The sequence below is a fragment of the Mobula hypostoma genome, chromosome 2 (genome assembly GCF_963921235.1).
Source record: "Mobula hypostoma chromosome 2, sMobHyp1.1, whole genome shotgun sequence".
Lineage (NCBI taxonomy): Eukaryota > Metazoa > Chordata > Chondrichthyes > Myliobatiformes > Myliobatidae > Mobula > Mobula hypostoma.
In genome coordinates, this window is record NC_086098.1 from 207,987,610 (window position 1) to 208,002,069 (window position 14,460).

A 14,460-nucleotide genomic window follows, 5' to 3' on the forward strand; every position below is an offset into this window, starting at 1 on the left:
TCTGCTCCGCAAAACTTCTGAAGATGACAAGACTCTGTGCGGTAGTTGAAGTCTGAGGTGTAACTGGTGAAGAGAAAGGGAGACAAGATAGTCTCCTGTGGAGCCCCAGTGCTGCTGATCACTCTGTCGGACACACAGTGTTGCAAGCACACGTACTGTGGTCTGCCAGTTAGGTAATCAAGAATCCATGATACCAGGGAAGCATCCACCTGCATCGCTGTCAGCTTCTCCCCCAGCAGAGCAGGGCAGATGGTGTTGAACACACTGGAGAAGTCAAAAAACATGACCCTTACAGTGCTCGCTGGCTTGTCCAGGTGGGCATAGACACGGTTCAGCAGGTAGATGATGGATCCTCAATCCATTCTGATCCTTAATTGAATTCAGTGTCTGAACGATATCTTCAGCCCACAATGGCATTCCATTAGATCTTTCCTTTTGCACCTTTCCTTTCCCATTACCTTTATCACTAGGTTCAGGTAAATTCTTCCCACTTCTTGTAGACATAGACATATTGATCCCCCTCAAGAATCAGCAAGTAAAATTTTTAAATTCAAAGCTTAAACTAGGGGGAGAGAAAGAAAACTAAGAGTAGCACAAAAATACTGCTACTCCATTTGCAGACAGGGGTGGTCCTCAATCCTCCTACTACATTTCAATGGTTTTCTCAAACTATGTCTTGTTTAAATTTAGAAAAAATTAGAAGCATCATTTATAGCCCTTCTATTAAATTTGGAGAGATTTGGAGACCATTTATTCAATACTTTCATATGATGTAATTTGACCCTTTCCAATTCTATTTTGTTACTTCAATATACGGGGAGAGGAGTGGAGTTAATGACACTAATGATTTTATCTGAGATATCATAATAGCCCATTCTTTTTCTTTTTTTTTCTTTAGTTTAGTTTTCTTCTAGTTGGTTAGATTAGTTTTTTTTCTTTTGGGGTATATATTTTTTTCTTTTACTTCCTTGATTTTTTTTGTATTTTCACTTTATATTTTTACTATACTATATTTGTACTTTGTGAGTTTTTGGGAGGCTCATTAATTATGTGTCAATTGATTTTATACTTGTATAAACTATGTATCAATAACGTAATTTCAATTGTTCTGTATCTATTTTCTGTAATGTTTATGATGCTGAAATTAATAAGATTGAAAAAGAAAAGAAAGATGGCTGCAAGCCCGTTTCTCTCGCTTGGTGGGGAGACAGGCAGCAAGGCAGCAGTGTGGCCTCGGTTGGAGCAAGGACTGGGCCTCATGCTTCAGGCTTTCATTTAGCATGGCACCTGGCCTCTCTCGTTGGTGCGGTCCTAAAGTGTTGGATTGGTGGGATTACAGGCTGAACTGCCAGGAACCATCAATTTGCGGGACTTGTTACTCAGGGTTTTGGACTAAAAATGTGCTTCAATAATTTTCTTTTTTTTCCCCCTCTTTCTCGCTATTTTGAATGCGCCTGTATGTTTCTGCAACTTGGCCCCAGAGGAACACTGTCTCATTTGCCTGTATCCATATATGATTGAATGATAATTAAACTTGATTTGATTTGATTTTGCTTTGGCTCTATTATATCCTGCTGCACATTTTTAAATGTTGCTTGTTATAATTATAATTGGGATATATAATGTTGTCATTTATTTTGATTTGGGGATTGATTGTGCTTATTTCCAAATTCATAATTTTAAAAAAGGAGGGAGAGAGAAACCGGGGAATTACAGACTGGTTAGCCTAACGTCGGTGGTGGGGAAACTGCTGGAGTCAGTTATCAAGGATGTGATAACAGCACATTTGGAAAGCGGTGAAATGATCGGACAAAGTCAGCATGGATTTGTGAAAGGAAAATCATGTCTGACGAATCTCATAGAATTTTTTGAGGATGTAACTAGTAGAGTGGATAGGGGAGAACCAGTGGATGTGGTATATTTGGATTTTCAAAAGGCTTTTGACAAGGTCCCACACAGGAGACTAGTGTGCAAACTTAAAGCAAACGGTATTGGGGGTAAGGTATTGGTGTGGGTGGAGAATTGGTTAGCAGACAGGAAGCAAAGAGTGGGAATAAACGGGACATTTTCAGAATGGCAGGCGGTGACTAGTGGGGTACCGCAAGGCTCAGTGCTGGGACCCCAGTTGTTTACAATATATATTAATGACTTGGATGAGGGAATTAAATGCAGCATCTCCAAGTTTGCGGATGACACGAAGCTGGGTGGCAGTGTTAGCTGTGAGGAGGATGCTAAGAGGATGCAGGGTGACTTGGATAGGTTGGGTAAGTGGGCAAATTCATGGCAGATGCAATTTAATGTGGATAAATGTGAAGTTATCCACTTTGGTGGCAAAAATAGGAAAACAGATTATTATCTGAATGGTGGCAGATTAGGAAAAGGGGAGGTGCAACGAGACCTGGGTGTCATTATACACCAGTCATTGAAAGTGGGCATGCAGGTACAGCAGGCGGTGAAAAAGGCGAATGGTATGCTGGCATTTATAGCGAGAGGATTCGAGTACAGGAGCAGGGAGGTACTACTGCAGTTGTACAAGGCCTTGGTGAGACCACACCTGGAGTATTGTGTGCAGTTTTGGTCCCCTAATCTGAGGAAAGACATCCTTGCCTTAGAGGGAGTACAAAGAAGGTTCACCAGATTGATTCCTGGGATGGCAGGACTTTCATATGAAGAAAGACTGGATGAACTGGGCTTGTACTCGTTGGAATTTAGAAGATTGAGGGGGGATCTGATTGAAACGTATAAAATCCTAAAGGGATTGGACAGGCTAGATGCAGGAAGATTGCTCCCGATGTTGGGGAAGTCCAGAACGAGGGACCACAGTTTGAGGATAGAGGGGAAGCCTTTTAGGACCGAGATTAGGAAAAACTTCTTCACACAGAGAGTGGTGAATCTGTGGAATTCTCTGCCACAGGAAACAGTTGAGGCCAGTTCATTGGCTATATTTAAGAGGGAGTTAGATATGGCCCTTGTGGCTACGGGGGTCAGGGGGTATGGAGGGAAGGCTGGGGCGGGGTTCTGAGTTGGATGATCAGCCATGATCATAATAAATGGCGGTGCAGGCTCGAAGGGCCAAATGGCCTACTCCTGCACCTATTTTCTATGTTTCTATGTTTCTATAATCAAAATAAAGGTAACATTTTGAATATCAGTATAAAGGTTTCTACCATTGAAATGGTGTGAATTCAGCAGAGCCTTTACTTACTTCTTAAGAAAAAACTCAAAGATAAAAATTAGGGAGGGTGGGCATGGGCAGGGGAAGGGCTTTCACATACATCACACTCTGCAGAAGGGTCAAGAATATCACCTCCCCTAGGCACATATGTCAGTCTTTAGAATGGTTCCTGAACATCAACAGGAGATCAAAAGGATCAGTAAAGCTTTGCTAAGCTGTGTAAAATGTTTTTCACACTACTGATGAACTTAATCAGACATTCCAGTCCAAGTTAATCATTGTTTATTTTATCACAAACAAGAAAAAAATTGTGAATCCTGGAAATCCAAGCAACACACTCAAAATGCTGGGGGAACTCAGCGGGCCAGGCAGCATTTATGGAAAAAAGTACAATTGACATTTCAGGACTGCTGAGTTCCTCCAGCATTTTGTGTGTGTTGCATTATTTATTTTAAACTGTTCTTATGAAATAGAATATCAGACACAGAAAACTAGCCAGCTTACTGCTTCTCCTATTTCATATAATCTATGACCTTCTGGCTAATCCTCCTTCTCCTCCCCTTCCCCACCTTTTCATTCTTGCATCATCCCCCTTCCTTTCCAGTCCTTAAGAAGGGTCTTGGCCAAAACATAGACTGTTTATTCACTTCCATGGTTGCTGCCTGACCTGCTGAGTTCCTCCAGCATTCGGTGTGTGTTACAATTAAAGGTGGTATTTTGACATGGTGCATTTAGAAAGATTGATTTCACTATATATGTGGATAAGCGATGCCAAGATAAAGGAAAAAAATCTCTGAATTAAGAATGCGTACTACATTCAACGTTTCAGTTGTTCACACAAACACCTTAAGAATTAGAGCTTTCACATATTACGATCCTCTTCCAAAGTTCAGTTTGTCAAGGTCAGTCTCTCAACCTGAGAGTTCAACCACACCACACAATGTCCATGAAAATGTAAATATGTTTGCATTCTAAACAATTATTTTCAACAATGATCTTAATACAATTACGGCTGATATTTTAACAATTACTCAGGCATTTTCTTTCAAATTAAAGATAGAATTGTAGTAACACTTACCGTGGGAAAAATCAGCAGTAGAATCCATAGTTGCATGATGAAATACATGATGCAGTAGTGAAAGTTATGCAGATCTACACTCTTTTTTATAGAAGTCTGTCCAGTTTAGTTCTGGAGACACTTACTCAGCAGAATAGAAACCTGTGACAAAACATGAAATGCAGATGTTCGTTAAACTTTAACATTAATCTGCATATAAAAAAATCATTGGTCCACAGAGACCATGGAGCTCCAGTGTCTTAACAGAATATACTTCCTGATAAAGAAAAACTGAAGCCAATGGGGAACATAAACATGAACTGCAGTTTATGACAGAACTTTGAACCATTTTTAAATAGCATATCCACTCCTCTTGAAAGGGTGAGATAATTTTTAGTTTGACAGGCAGTGGAAGGTGAGGGGTGGCAGCCTATGATCAATACAGAGGAGTTACTTTTGACAAAGGGTTGACCAGTTCACGTTATTTCCAAGAATTTAGAAGAATGATGTGGTTAGATACAGAGTACAGTAATATGCACTTCAGGCGAAATGAGCATGCTCCACCCAATCACACATAGGGGAGAAGTTAGATTAGATTAGATTCAACTTTATTAAATTAAATATTAACCCATATGTCTTTCAGTTAAAATGATAAGACCATAAGAAATAGGAGCAGAATTAGGCCATTCAGCCCATCAAGTCTGTTCTGCCATTTCATCATGGCTGATCCCAGCTCCCACTCAACCCCAAACACCTCCATTCTCACCATATCCTTTGATGCCCTGACTGATCAGGAAAAGATCAACTGCCGCCTTAAATATACCCACGTACTTGAGCTCCCCTGCAGTCTGTGGCAGAACATTCCACAGATTCACTACACTCTTGCTAAAAAAAATTCCTCCTTGCCTCCATTCTAAAAGGTTGCCCCTCAGTTTCGAGCCTGTACCCTCTAGTTCTGGATACGCCAACCATAGGAAACATCTTCTCCATATCCACCCTATTGAGTCCTTTCAACATTCAGTAGGTTTCAATGAGATCCCCCTGCATTCTTCTAAATTACAGTGAGTACAGGACCAAAGCTGCCAAACTCTCCTCATATGTTAATCTCTTCATTGCCAGAATCATCCTCTTGAACCTCTTCTGGACTTTCTCCAATGACAACACATCCTTTCTGCGATATGGGACCCAAAACTGTTGGCAATACTCCAGGTGCAGCCTGACTAATATCATATAAAGGCTCAGCATTATCTCCTTGCTTCTATATTCCAACATTGGAAATAAGTGCCAACATTACATTTGCCTTCTTTACCAAAGACACAAACTGTAAATTAACCTTCTAGGAGTCTTGCACGAGGACTCCTATGTCCCTCTGCACCTCTGATGTTTGAATTTTCTCCCCATTTGGATAATAGTCTGCACTTTTGTTCCTTTTACCAAAATACATCATCATACATTTCCCGACACTGTATTCATTTGCCACATTTTTGCCCATTCCTCCAATTTGTCTAAGTCCTTCTGCAATTGTATTGCTTCCTTAGCACTACATACCCCTACCTATTTTCATATCATCTGCAAATTTTTCCACAAACCCATCAATTCCATTACCCAAATCATTGACAAACAATGTGAAAAGTAGCAGTCCCAATACTGACTCCTGAACAGCATGACTCGTCACTGGCAGCCAACCAGAAAAGATCCCCTTTTTTCCCATTCACTGCCTCCTATCTGTCAGCCATTCCACTGTCCATGCTAGTATCTTTCCTGTAATGCCAGAGGATTTTATCTTATTAAGCAGCCTCATGTGTAGCACCTTATCAAATGCCTTCTGAAAACCCAAGTAAATGACATTTACTGCTTCTCCTTTGTGCACCTGCTTGTTACTTCCACGGAGAACTCTAACAGATTTGTCAGGCAAGATTTCCCTTCACAGAATCCATACTGACTTTGACTTATTTTATCATTAGTTTCCAGGTGCTCCGAAACCTCATCCTTCGTAACAGATTCCAACACTTCCCCAACCACTGAGATTAGGCTAACTCGTGATTAGTTTCCTTTCTTTTGAATTCTTTCCTTCTTAAAGAGTTGAGTGATATTTGCAATAGACCAGTCCTCCAGCGCCATGTCAGAATCAAGTGGTTCTTGAAAGATCATGACTAATGCATCCGCTATCTCTTCAATAACCTCTTTCATGACTCTGGGATGTAGTCCATCTGCGCCAGGTCATTTATCTACCTTAAGACCTTTCAGTTTGCTTAGTACTTTTTTCTTTGTAATAGCAGTGGCACACTCTCTGCTCCCTGACACTCACGGACCTCTGGCACACTGCTAATGTCTTCCACAGTGAAGACTGATGCAAAGTACCTATTAAGTTCATCTGTCATTCCTTTGTCCCTCATTATTACTTCACCAGCATCATTTTCCAGTGGAACAATATCAACTTTCACCTCCATTTTATTCTTTATATAACGGAAAAGACTTTTAGTATCCTGTTTTAGATTATTATTGGCCGGCTTTCCCTTGTATTTCATCTTTTCCCTTCTTATAGCTTTTTTAGTTGCCTTTTGTTGGATTTTAAAAGCTTCCCAATCATCGAACTTCCTATTCATTTTTGCTACCTATATGCCCGATGCAGTCTTTAACTTCCCTTGTCAGCCACAGTTGCCTACCCCTGCCATTCCACACCTTGTGAACTATTCCCAGAAATGGTTGCCACAAGAGAGCAAAGGTTTAAGGTGCTGGGGAATAGGTACAGAGGAGATGTCAGGGGTACGTTTTTTACGCAGAGAGTGGTGAGTGCGTGGAATGGGCTGCCGGCAACAGTGGTGGAGGTGGACACAATAGGGTCTTTTAAGAGACTCCTGGACAGGTACATGGAGCTTAGAAAAATAGAGGGCTATGGGTAACCCTAGTAATTTCTAAGGTAGGGACATGTTTGGCACAACTTTGTGGGCCAAAGGGCCTGTATTATGCTGTAGGTTTTCTATGTTTCTATGTTTCTAACTTCAGCCACCTCTGCTCTGAAGCATCCCTGCCAGTATCCTTCTCCAATCCACTTTGGCAAGCTCCTATCTCATGCCTCTGTAATTCTCTTTATTCCATTATAATACTGATACTTGTGACTTATGCTTCTCTCTCTCAATTAGCAGTATGAATTTAATTATATCATGATCACTGGTTCCTAAGGGTTCCTTTACATTAAGCTTGCTAATAAGATCCGGGTTATTACACAGCATCCAATCTAAGATAGACTTTGCCAGAGTAGGCTCAAGCTCAAGCTGTTCTAAAAAAGCCATCTTGTAGGTACTCAACAAATTCCCTCTCTTGCGATCCCACACCAACCTGAATTTCCCGATCCTCTTGCATATTGAAGTACCCTATTAAAATTGTGACATTACCTTTCTTACATGCCTTTTACAACTCACTTTGCAATCTCAACTCCACATCTTGGCTACTATTTGGAGGCCTATATATGATTCCCATAATGCTTTTTTTACCCTTGCAGTTTCTAACTCTACCCATAAAGATTCAACATTCTCTGACCCTATGTCACCTCTTTATAAATATGTAATTCCTTCTCTTACCAACAGAGCCACACCACTGCCTAAGCCTTCCTGCCTGTCCTTTCGGTACAAAGTATATCCCTTGATGTTAAGCTCCCACTGATGGTCTTCTTTCAGCCATGACTCAGTGCTGCCCACAACATCATACCAACCAATCTCTAATTGCGCCATGAATTCGTCCATCTTTTTTCGGAAAGGTACCGAAGCATTCGGGCTCTCACGACCAGACTGTGTAACAGTTTCTTCCCCCAAGCCATTAGACTCCTCAATTCCCAGAGTCTATTCTGACACCAACCTACACACACACACACGCACACACATGCACACTCAGCTGGACACCACTCCACTCCCTTTGCAGTTTTTGCTCATTTCTTTCTCAATTCCTGCTACAACATTGTTTACATTTACATTTACATTTACATCATTTATTATTATATTGTAATTTGTCTTTTACTGTGCCTATTATCTTGTTTATCAACTATTGTACTACCTTGCAGTGTTTTGTGCACTTTATGTAGTCCCGTGTAGGCCTGAAGTCTAATGTAGTTTTGTGTTGTTTCACATAGTCTAGTGTAGCTTTGTGTTGTTTCATGTAGCACCATGGTTCTGGAGGAACGTTGCTTTGTTTTTACCATGTACTGTACCAGCAGTTATGGTTGAAATGACAATAAAAGTGACTTGACTTTACTTGAATGCTATGTGCATTTAAATACAACATCTTCAGTTCTGCATACTTCCCCCTTTTGAATTTTACCTCTGTGGTACAATTTAACTCTTTATTCTGTCTGCATTTGTACCCATTCATCGGCTTGCCCTTCCTTACATTCATTTTACACCCATCATCTACTTGTAAATCCCACTGGCTCATGCGCAGCTCTATCATACTGGTTCCCATCCTCCTGCCATACTGGTTCCCATCGCCCTGCCATATTAGAACATAAGAACATAAGAAATAGGAGCAGGAGTAGGCCATCTGGCCCATCGAGCCTGCCCCACCATTCAATAAGATCATGGCTGATCTGTTCGTAAACTCAGCTCCATCTACCTGCCTTTTCCCCATAACCCTTAATTCCCCTACTATGTAAAAAATCTATCTAACTGTATTTTAAATATATTTAGTGAAGAAGCCTCAACTGCTTCCCTGGGCAGAGAATTCCACAGAGTCACCACTCTCTGGGAAAAAAAGTTTCTCCTTATCTCTGTCCTAAATCTTCTCCCCTGAATCTTGAGGCAATGTCCCCTAGTTCTAGTCTCACCTACCAATGGAAACAACTTTCCTACTTCTATCTTATTTATCCCTTTCAAAATTTTGTATGTTTCTATAAGATCCCCTCTCATTCTTCTAAATTCCAGAGAGTATAGTTCCAGGTGACTCAATCTCTCCTCATAGGTTAACCCCTTCATCTCTGGAATCAACCTGGTGAACCTCCTCCACATTGCCTAAAAAGCCAGTATATCCTTCCTCAAGCAACACACACAAAAAATGCTGGTGAACGCGACAGACCAGGCAGCATCTATAGGAAGAGTTACAGTCGACGTTTCGGGCCGAGACCCTTCGTCAGGACTAACTGAAAGAAGAGATAGTAAGAGATTTGAAAGTGGGAGGGGAAGGGAGAGATCCGAAATGATAGGAGAAGACAGGAGGGGGAGGGATGGAGCTAAGAACTGGAAAGTTGATTGGCAAAAGTGATACGCGGCTGGAGAAGGGAGAGAATCATGGGATGGGAGGCCGAGGGAGAAAGAAAGGGGGAGGGGGGAAGCCCAGAGGATGGGCAAGGAGTATAGTGGGAGGGACAAAGGGAGAAAAGGGAGAGAGACAGGGAAACAATGAATAATAAATAAATAAATAAATAAATAAATAATGGATGGGGTACGAAGGGGAGGTGGGGCATTAGCAGAAGTTAGAGAAGTCAGTGTTCATGCCATTAGGTTGGAGGCTACTCAGACGGAATATAAGGTGTTGTTCCTCCAACCTGAGTGTGGCTTCATCTTGACAGTAGAGGAGGCCATGGATAGACATATCAGAATGGGAACGGGATGTGGAATTAAAATGTGTGGCCACTGTGAGATCCTGCTTTCTCTAGCGGACAGAGCATAGGTGTTCAGCGAAATGGTCTCCCAGCCTGAGTCGGGTCTCACCAATATATAGAAGGCTGCATCGGGAGCACCGGCTGCAGTATATCACCCCAGCCGACTCACAGGTGAAGGGTCACCTCACCTGGAAGGACTGTCTGGGACCCTGAATGGTGGTGAGGGAGGAAGTGTAAGGGCATGTATAGCATTTGTTCCGCTTACAAGGATAAGTGCCGGGAGGGAGATCGGTGGGAAGGGATGGGGGGGACAAGTGGACAAGGAAGTCGCATAGGGAACGATCCCTGCGGAAAGCAGAGAGGTGGGGTAGGGAAAGATGTGCTTAGTGGTGGGATCCCGTTGGAGATGGCAGAAGTTACGGAGAATTATATGTTGGACCCGGAGGCTGTTGGGGTGGTAGGTGAGGACAAGGGGAACCCTATTCCTAGTGGGGTGGTGGGAGGATGGGATGAGAGCAGATGTGCGTGAAATGGGAGAGATGCATTTGAGAGCAGAGTTGATGGTGGAGGAAGGGAAGCCCCTTTCTTTAAAAAAGGAGAACATCTCCCTCATCCTGGAATGAAAAGCCTCATCCTGAGAGCAGATGCGGCGGAGACGGAGGAATCACAAGAAGGGGATGGCATTTTTGCAAGAGACAGGGTGAGAAGAGGAATAGTCCAGGTAGCTGTGAGAGTCCGTAGGCTTATAGTAGACATCAGTAGATAAGCTGTCTCCAGAGATAGAGACAGAAAGATCAAGAAAGGGGATGGAGGTGTCGGAAATGGACCAGGTAAACTTGAGGGCAGGGTGAAAGTTGGAGGCAAAGTTAATGAAGTCAATGAGCTCAGCATGCGTGCAGGAAGCAGCATCCATGCAGTCGTTGATGTAGCCAAGGAAAAGTGGGGGACAGATACCAGTATAGGCCTGGGATGTGGATTGTTCCACAAAGCCAACGAAAAGGCAGGCATAGCTGGGAACCATACGGGTGCCCATGCCTACACCGTTAGTTTGGAGGAAGTGGGAGGAGCCAAAGGAGAAATTATTAACTGCACACAGTACTCCAGGTGCGGCCTCACCATTGCCCTGTATAGTTGCAGCATGACTTCCCTGGTCTTGAATTCAATTCCTCTAGCAATGAAGGCCAACATTCTGTTTGCCTTCTTAATAACCTGTTGAGCCTGCAAGCTAACATTTTGTAATTCATGGACAAGCACTCCCAAGTCCAAGCATGCTGCAATCTTTCACTATTTAAATAATAATCTGCTCTTCTATTATTTCTTCCAAAGTGGATGATCTCGCTTTTACCAACGTTGTATTCCATCTGCCAGACCCTGGTCCACTCACTTAACCTATCTATATCCCTCTGCAGACTCTCCACATCCTCTGTACAATATGTTTTTCCTCTCAGTTTAGTGTCATCAGCAAAGTTTGCTACACTACACTCAGCCCCCTCTTCCAAATCATCAATGTAAATGGTAAACAGCTGCGGGCCCAGCACCGATCCCTGCAGCACCCCACTCACCACTGACTACCAACCCGAGAAACGCCCATTTATACCAACTCTCTGCCTTCTATTAGTTAACCAATCCACTGTCCACTTCCTCCGACTCCAAGCATCCATATCTTATTTATAAGTCTCTTGTGCAGCACCTTATCAAATGCCTTCTGGAAATCCAAGTACACAACTTCCACACGTTCCGCTCTATACACTGCACTCATTATGTCTTCAAAGAACTCCAGTATGACTGTCAAACAGGACCTGCCCGTTCTGAATCCATGCTGCATCTGTCTAATGGAACCACTCCTTTCTAAATGTTTTGCTATTTCTTCCTTAATGACAACTTCAAGCGTTTTCCTGACTACAAATGTTAAGCTAACTGGCCTACAGTTGCCTGTCTTTTGCCTACGTCCTTCTTTTAAAAAGTGGCATGACATTTGCTGTTTTCCAATCCACCAGGACCTGCCCAGAGTCTAGAGAGTTTTGGTAAATGATTACCAATGTGTATACTATAACCTCCGCCAATTCCTTCAGCACCCTGGGATGCATCCCATCTGAACCAGGGGACTTATCTACCTTCAGGCCCTCTAGTTTGCTCATCACTATCTCTTTAGTGACAGTGATTTTATCGAGGTCCTCATCTCCCATTTCGTCCATAACATCATTCTTTGGCATATTAGATGTGTCCTCCACTGTGAAGACTGACACAAAATAGTCGTTCAATGCCTCAGCCATTTCCTTATCACCCAATATCGATTTCCCCTTCTCGTCTTCCAAAGGACCTGCGTTGACTTTAGCCACCCTCTTCTGCTTTATATATTTGTAAGAACTTTTGCTATCTGTTTTTATATTTTGTGCTAATTTACTTTCATACTCTATCTTCTCTTCCCTTATTTCTTGTTTGGTTGTTTTTTGTTGCTTTTTAAAGTTTTTGCAATCCTCCAGTCTCCCACTACTCTTCACAAATAGTTTAAACCACTCCCAACAGCTCTGGTAAACCTGCCCACAAGAGTATTGGTCCCCCTCAAATTCAAGTGAAACCCTTCCCTTTTGTACAGGTCACATCTGCCCCAGAAGAGATCCCAATTATCCAGAAATCTGAATCCCTGCCCCCAGCTGCAATTCTTCAGCCACATGTTTATCTGCCACCTCATTTTATTCCTGCCCTCACTGTCGTGTGGCATAGAGAGCAAACCGAAGATTGCCATCCTTGAGGTCCTACATCTCAGCCTCCTTCCTAATTCCCTGTATTCTGTTTTCAGGACCTCCTCCCTTTTTCTACCTATGTCATTGGTACCAATATGTACCACGACTTCTGGCTACTCACTCGCCCTTTTCAGGATATTGTGGAGATGCTCAGAAACATCGCGGACTCTGGCACCTGGGAGCCAAACTACCATCCATTTTCTTTTCCACAGAATTGCCTATCTGTCTCCTTGACTATAGAGTCCCTTATTACTGCTGCCATCCTCTTTTGTTTCTAGCCATTCTGAGCCACAGGGCCAGACTCACGGCCGCTGGTGCTTCCCCTAGATAGGTTGTCCACCCCCAACAGTACTCAAAATGGAGTACTTATTGTCGAGAGGGATGGCCACAGGGGTACTCTCCAATATCTGATGTACCTCCTTACCTCTCCTGACGGTCACCCATTTACCTGTCTCCTGTAGCCTTGGGGTGACTACCTACCTGTAGTTCCTGACTATCACCAATTCACTTTCAATAACAAGCTGAAGGTCATCAAGCTGCAGCTCCATTTCCTTAACACAATCTCTAAAGTGCTGCATCTTGGTGCACCCGGTGCAGATGTGGCCATTGGGGAAGCTGTCATCTCCTGGAAATTCCACATCTGACACCCAGAACAGAACATTGGCCTTGCAGACATACCCCCTATTCTCTCAAGTGTTAAACAAGAAATAAGGAATAAGGAATGAACTTACCTTCTCACCTTGCCTCTACCTGTTCTAGCCGAATCCTGTTGAGCCACAGCCTTACCACTCTGACTCAGACCAGCCCGCCGACAACCACACCCACAAGGACCACTCTGCTAGACAATACTCCTCTTTTACGGAGACTGGTTTTTTAAAGGACCTGCACAGGAATGCTTCAACTGCGTTTGTGGAGCAATCCAATCAACGACTCCCACTGGAAAAACTTCCTACTTTTTAAGGCTCTAAAAAGGCTTTAAGAAGCTTTGGGACGAAATTGGAGCACCTGGATGAAGCCCATGCAATCACAAGGAGAATGAACAAACTTCTTACAGACAATGGTGGAATTAAGCCCGGATCTTTGATGCCATAATAGCAATTACACTGACTACTATGCAACCGCGCTGCCCCAGGATGTAACTAAAGCAAACAGTATTCTTCATGAGCTGAACTGAGAAAAGCTGGATGCTTTTCCTAGATAAAAAGATCAGACCCAGAGATATAAGGAAGAATTTCTTCTCAAAGAGACTTTAGAATTCCTTGCCCCAGGACACTATGGGCATGATGGATTACTCAAGAAGAAGAAGAAGGAAAAGTATGTAAAGCTTCGGAAGTCCAGATCAAACGAGCACATAAGGAGTGTAACGGAGCCAAAAAAGAAGGGAATTAGGAAAGCCAGGAGGGACCATGAAAAGTCAAGATTAAGGTGAATCTCAAGGCATTCCATGCATACATAAGAGCAAGACGATATTTCAGGAGAAGGTGGGACCACTCAAGATTAAAGGGGGAAACATTTCCCTGGATGCAGAGAATGTGAGTGATGTACTTAATGAGTACTTTTCTTCAGTATTTACCAAGGAAAAGGATATGGAGGACCAGGAGATTAGTACTGAGTATATAAATACTTTAAGGCATTTAAAGGTCAAGGAGGAGGAAGCGTTGAACTTCCTAATGAGTATTAAGGTGGATAAGTCCCCAGGGCCTGATAGGATTCACCATAGCTTATTGAAGAAAGCAAGAGACAAGATTTCTGGGCCATTGACCAGTACATTCATATCCTCTATAGCCATGAGCATGGTCCCGGAGGACTGGTGAGTGTCTAATGTTGTACCTCTGTTTAGGAAGGGAACAAGGGTAAATCCTGGGAACTATAGGCTGTTGAGTTTCATGTCAGT

General features: G+C 42.8%; 1 protein-coding gene across 1 annotated transcript in view; it reads right to left on the reverse strand.

Moving 5' to 3' along the window:
- LOC134342832 (cadherin-like protein 26) overlaps positions 1 to 4,471 on the reverse strand; it is a 112,693-nt gene extending 108,222 nt beyond the window's left edge. The window contains exon 1 of the mRNA XM_063041444.1: positions 4,254 to 4,471. Coding sequence (XP_062897514.1) covers positions 4,254 to 4,301 — 48 coding nt within the window. The 5' untranslated portion in view covers positions 4,302 to 4,471. The remainder of the gene's footprint in view (positions 1 to 4,253) is intronic.
- Between the last annotated feature and the right edge of the window lie 9,989 nt (positions 4,472 to 14,460).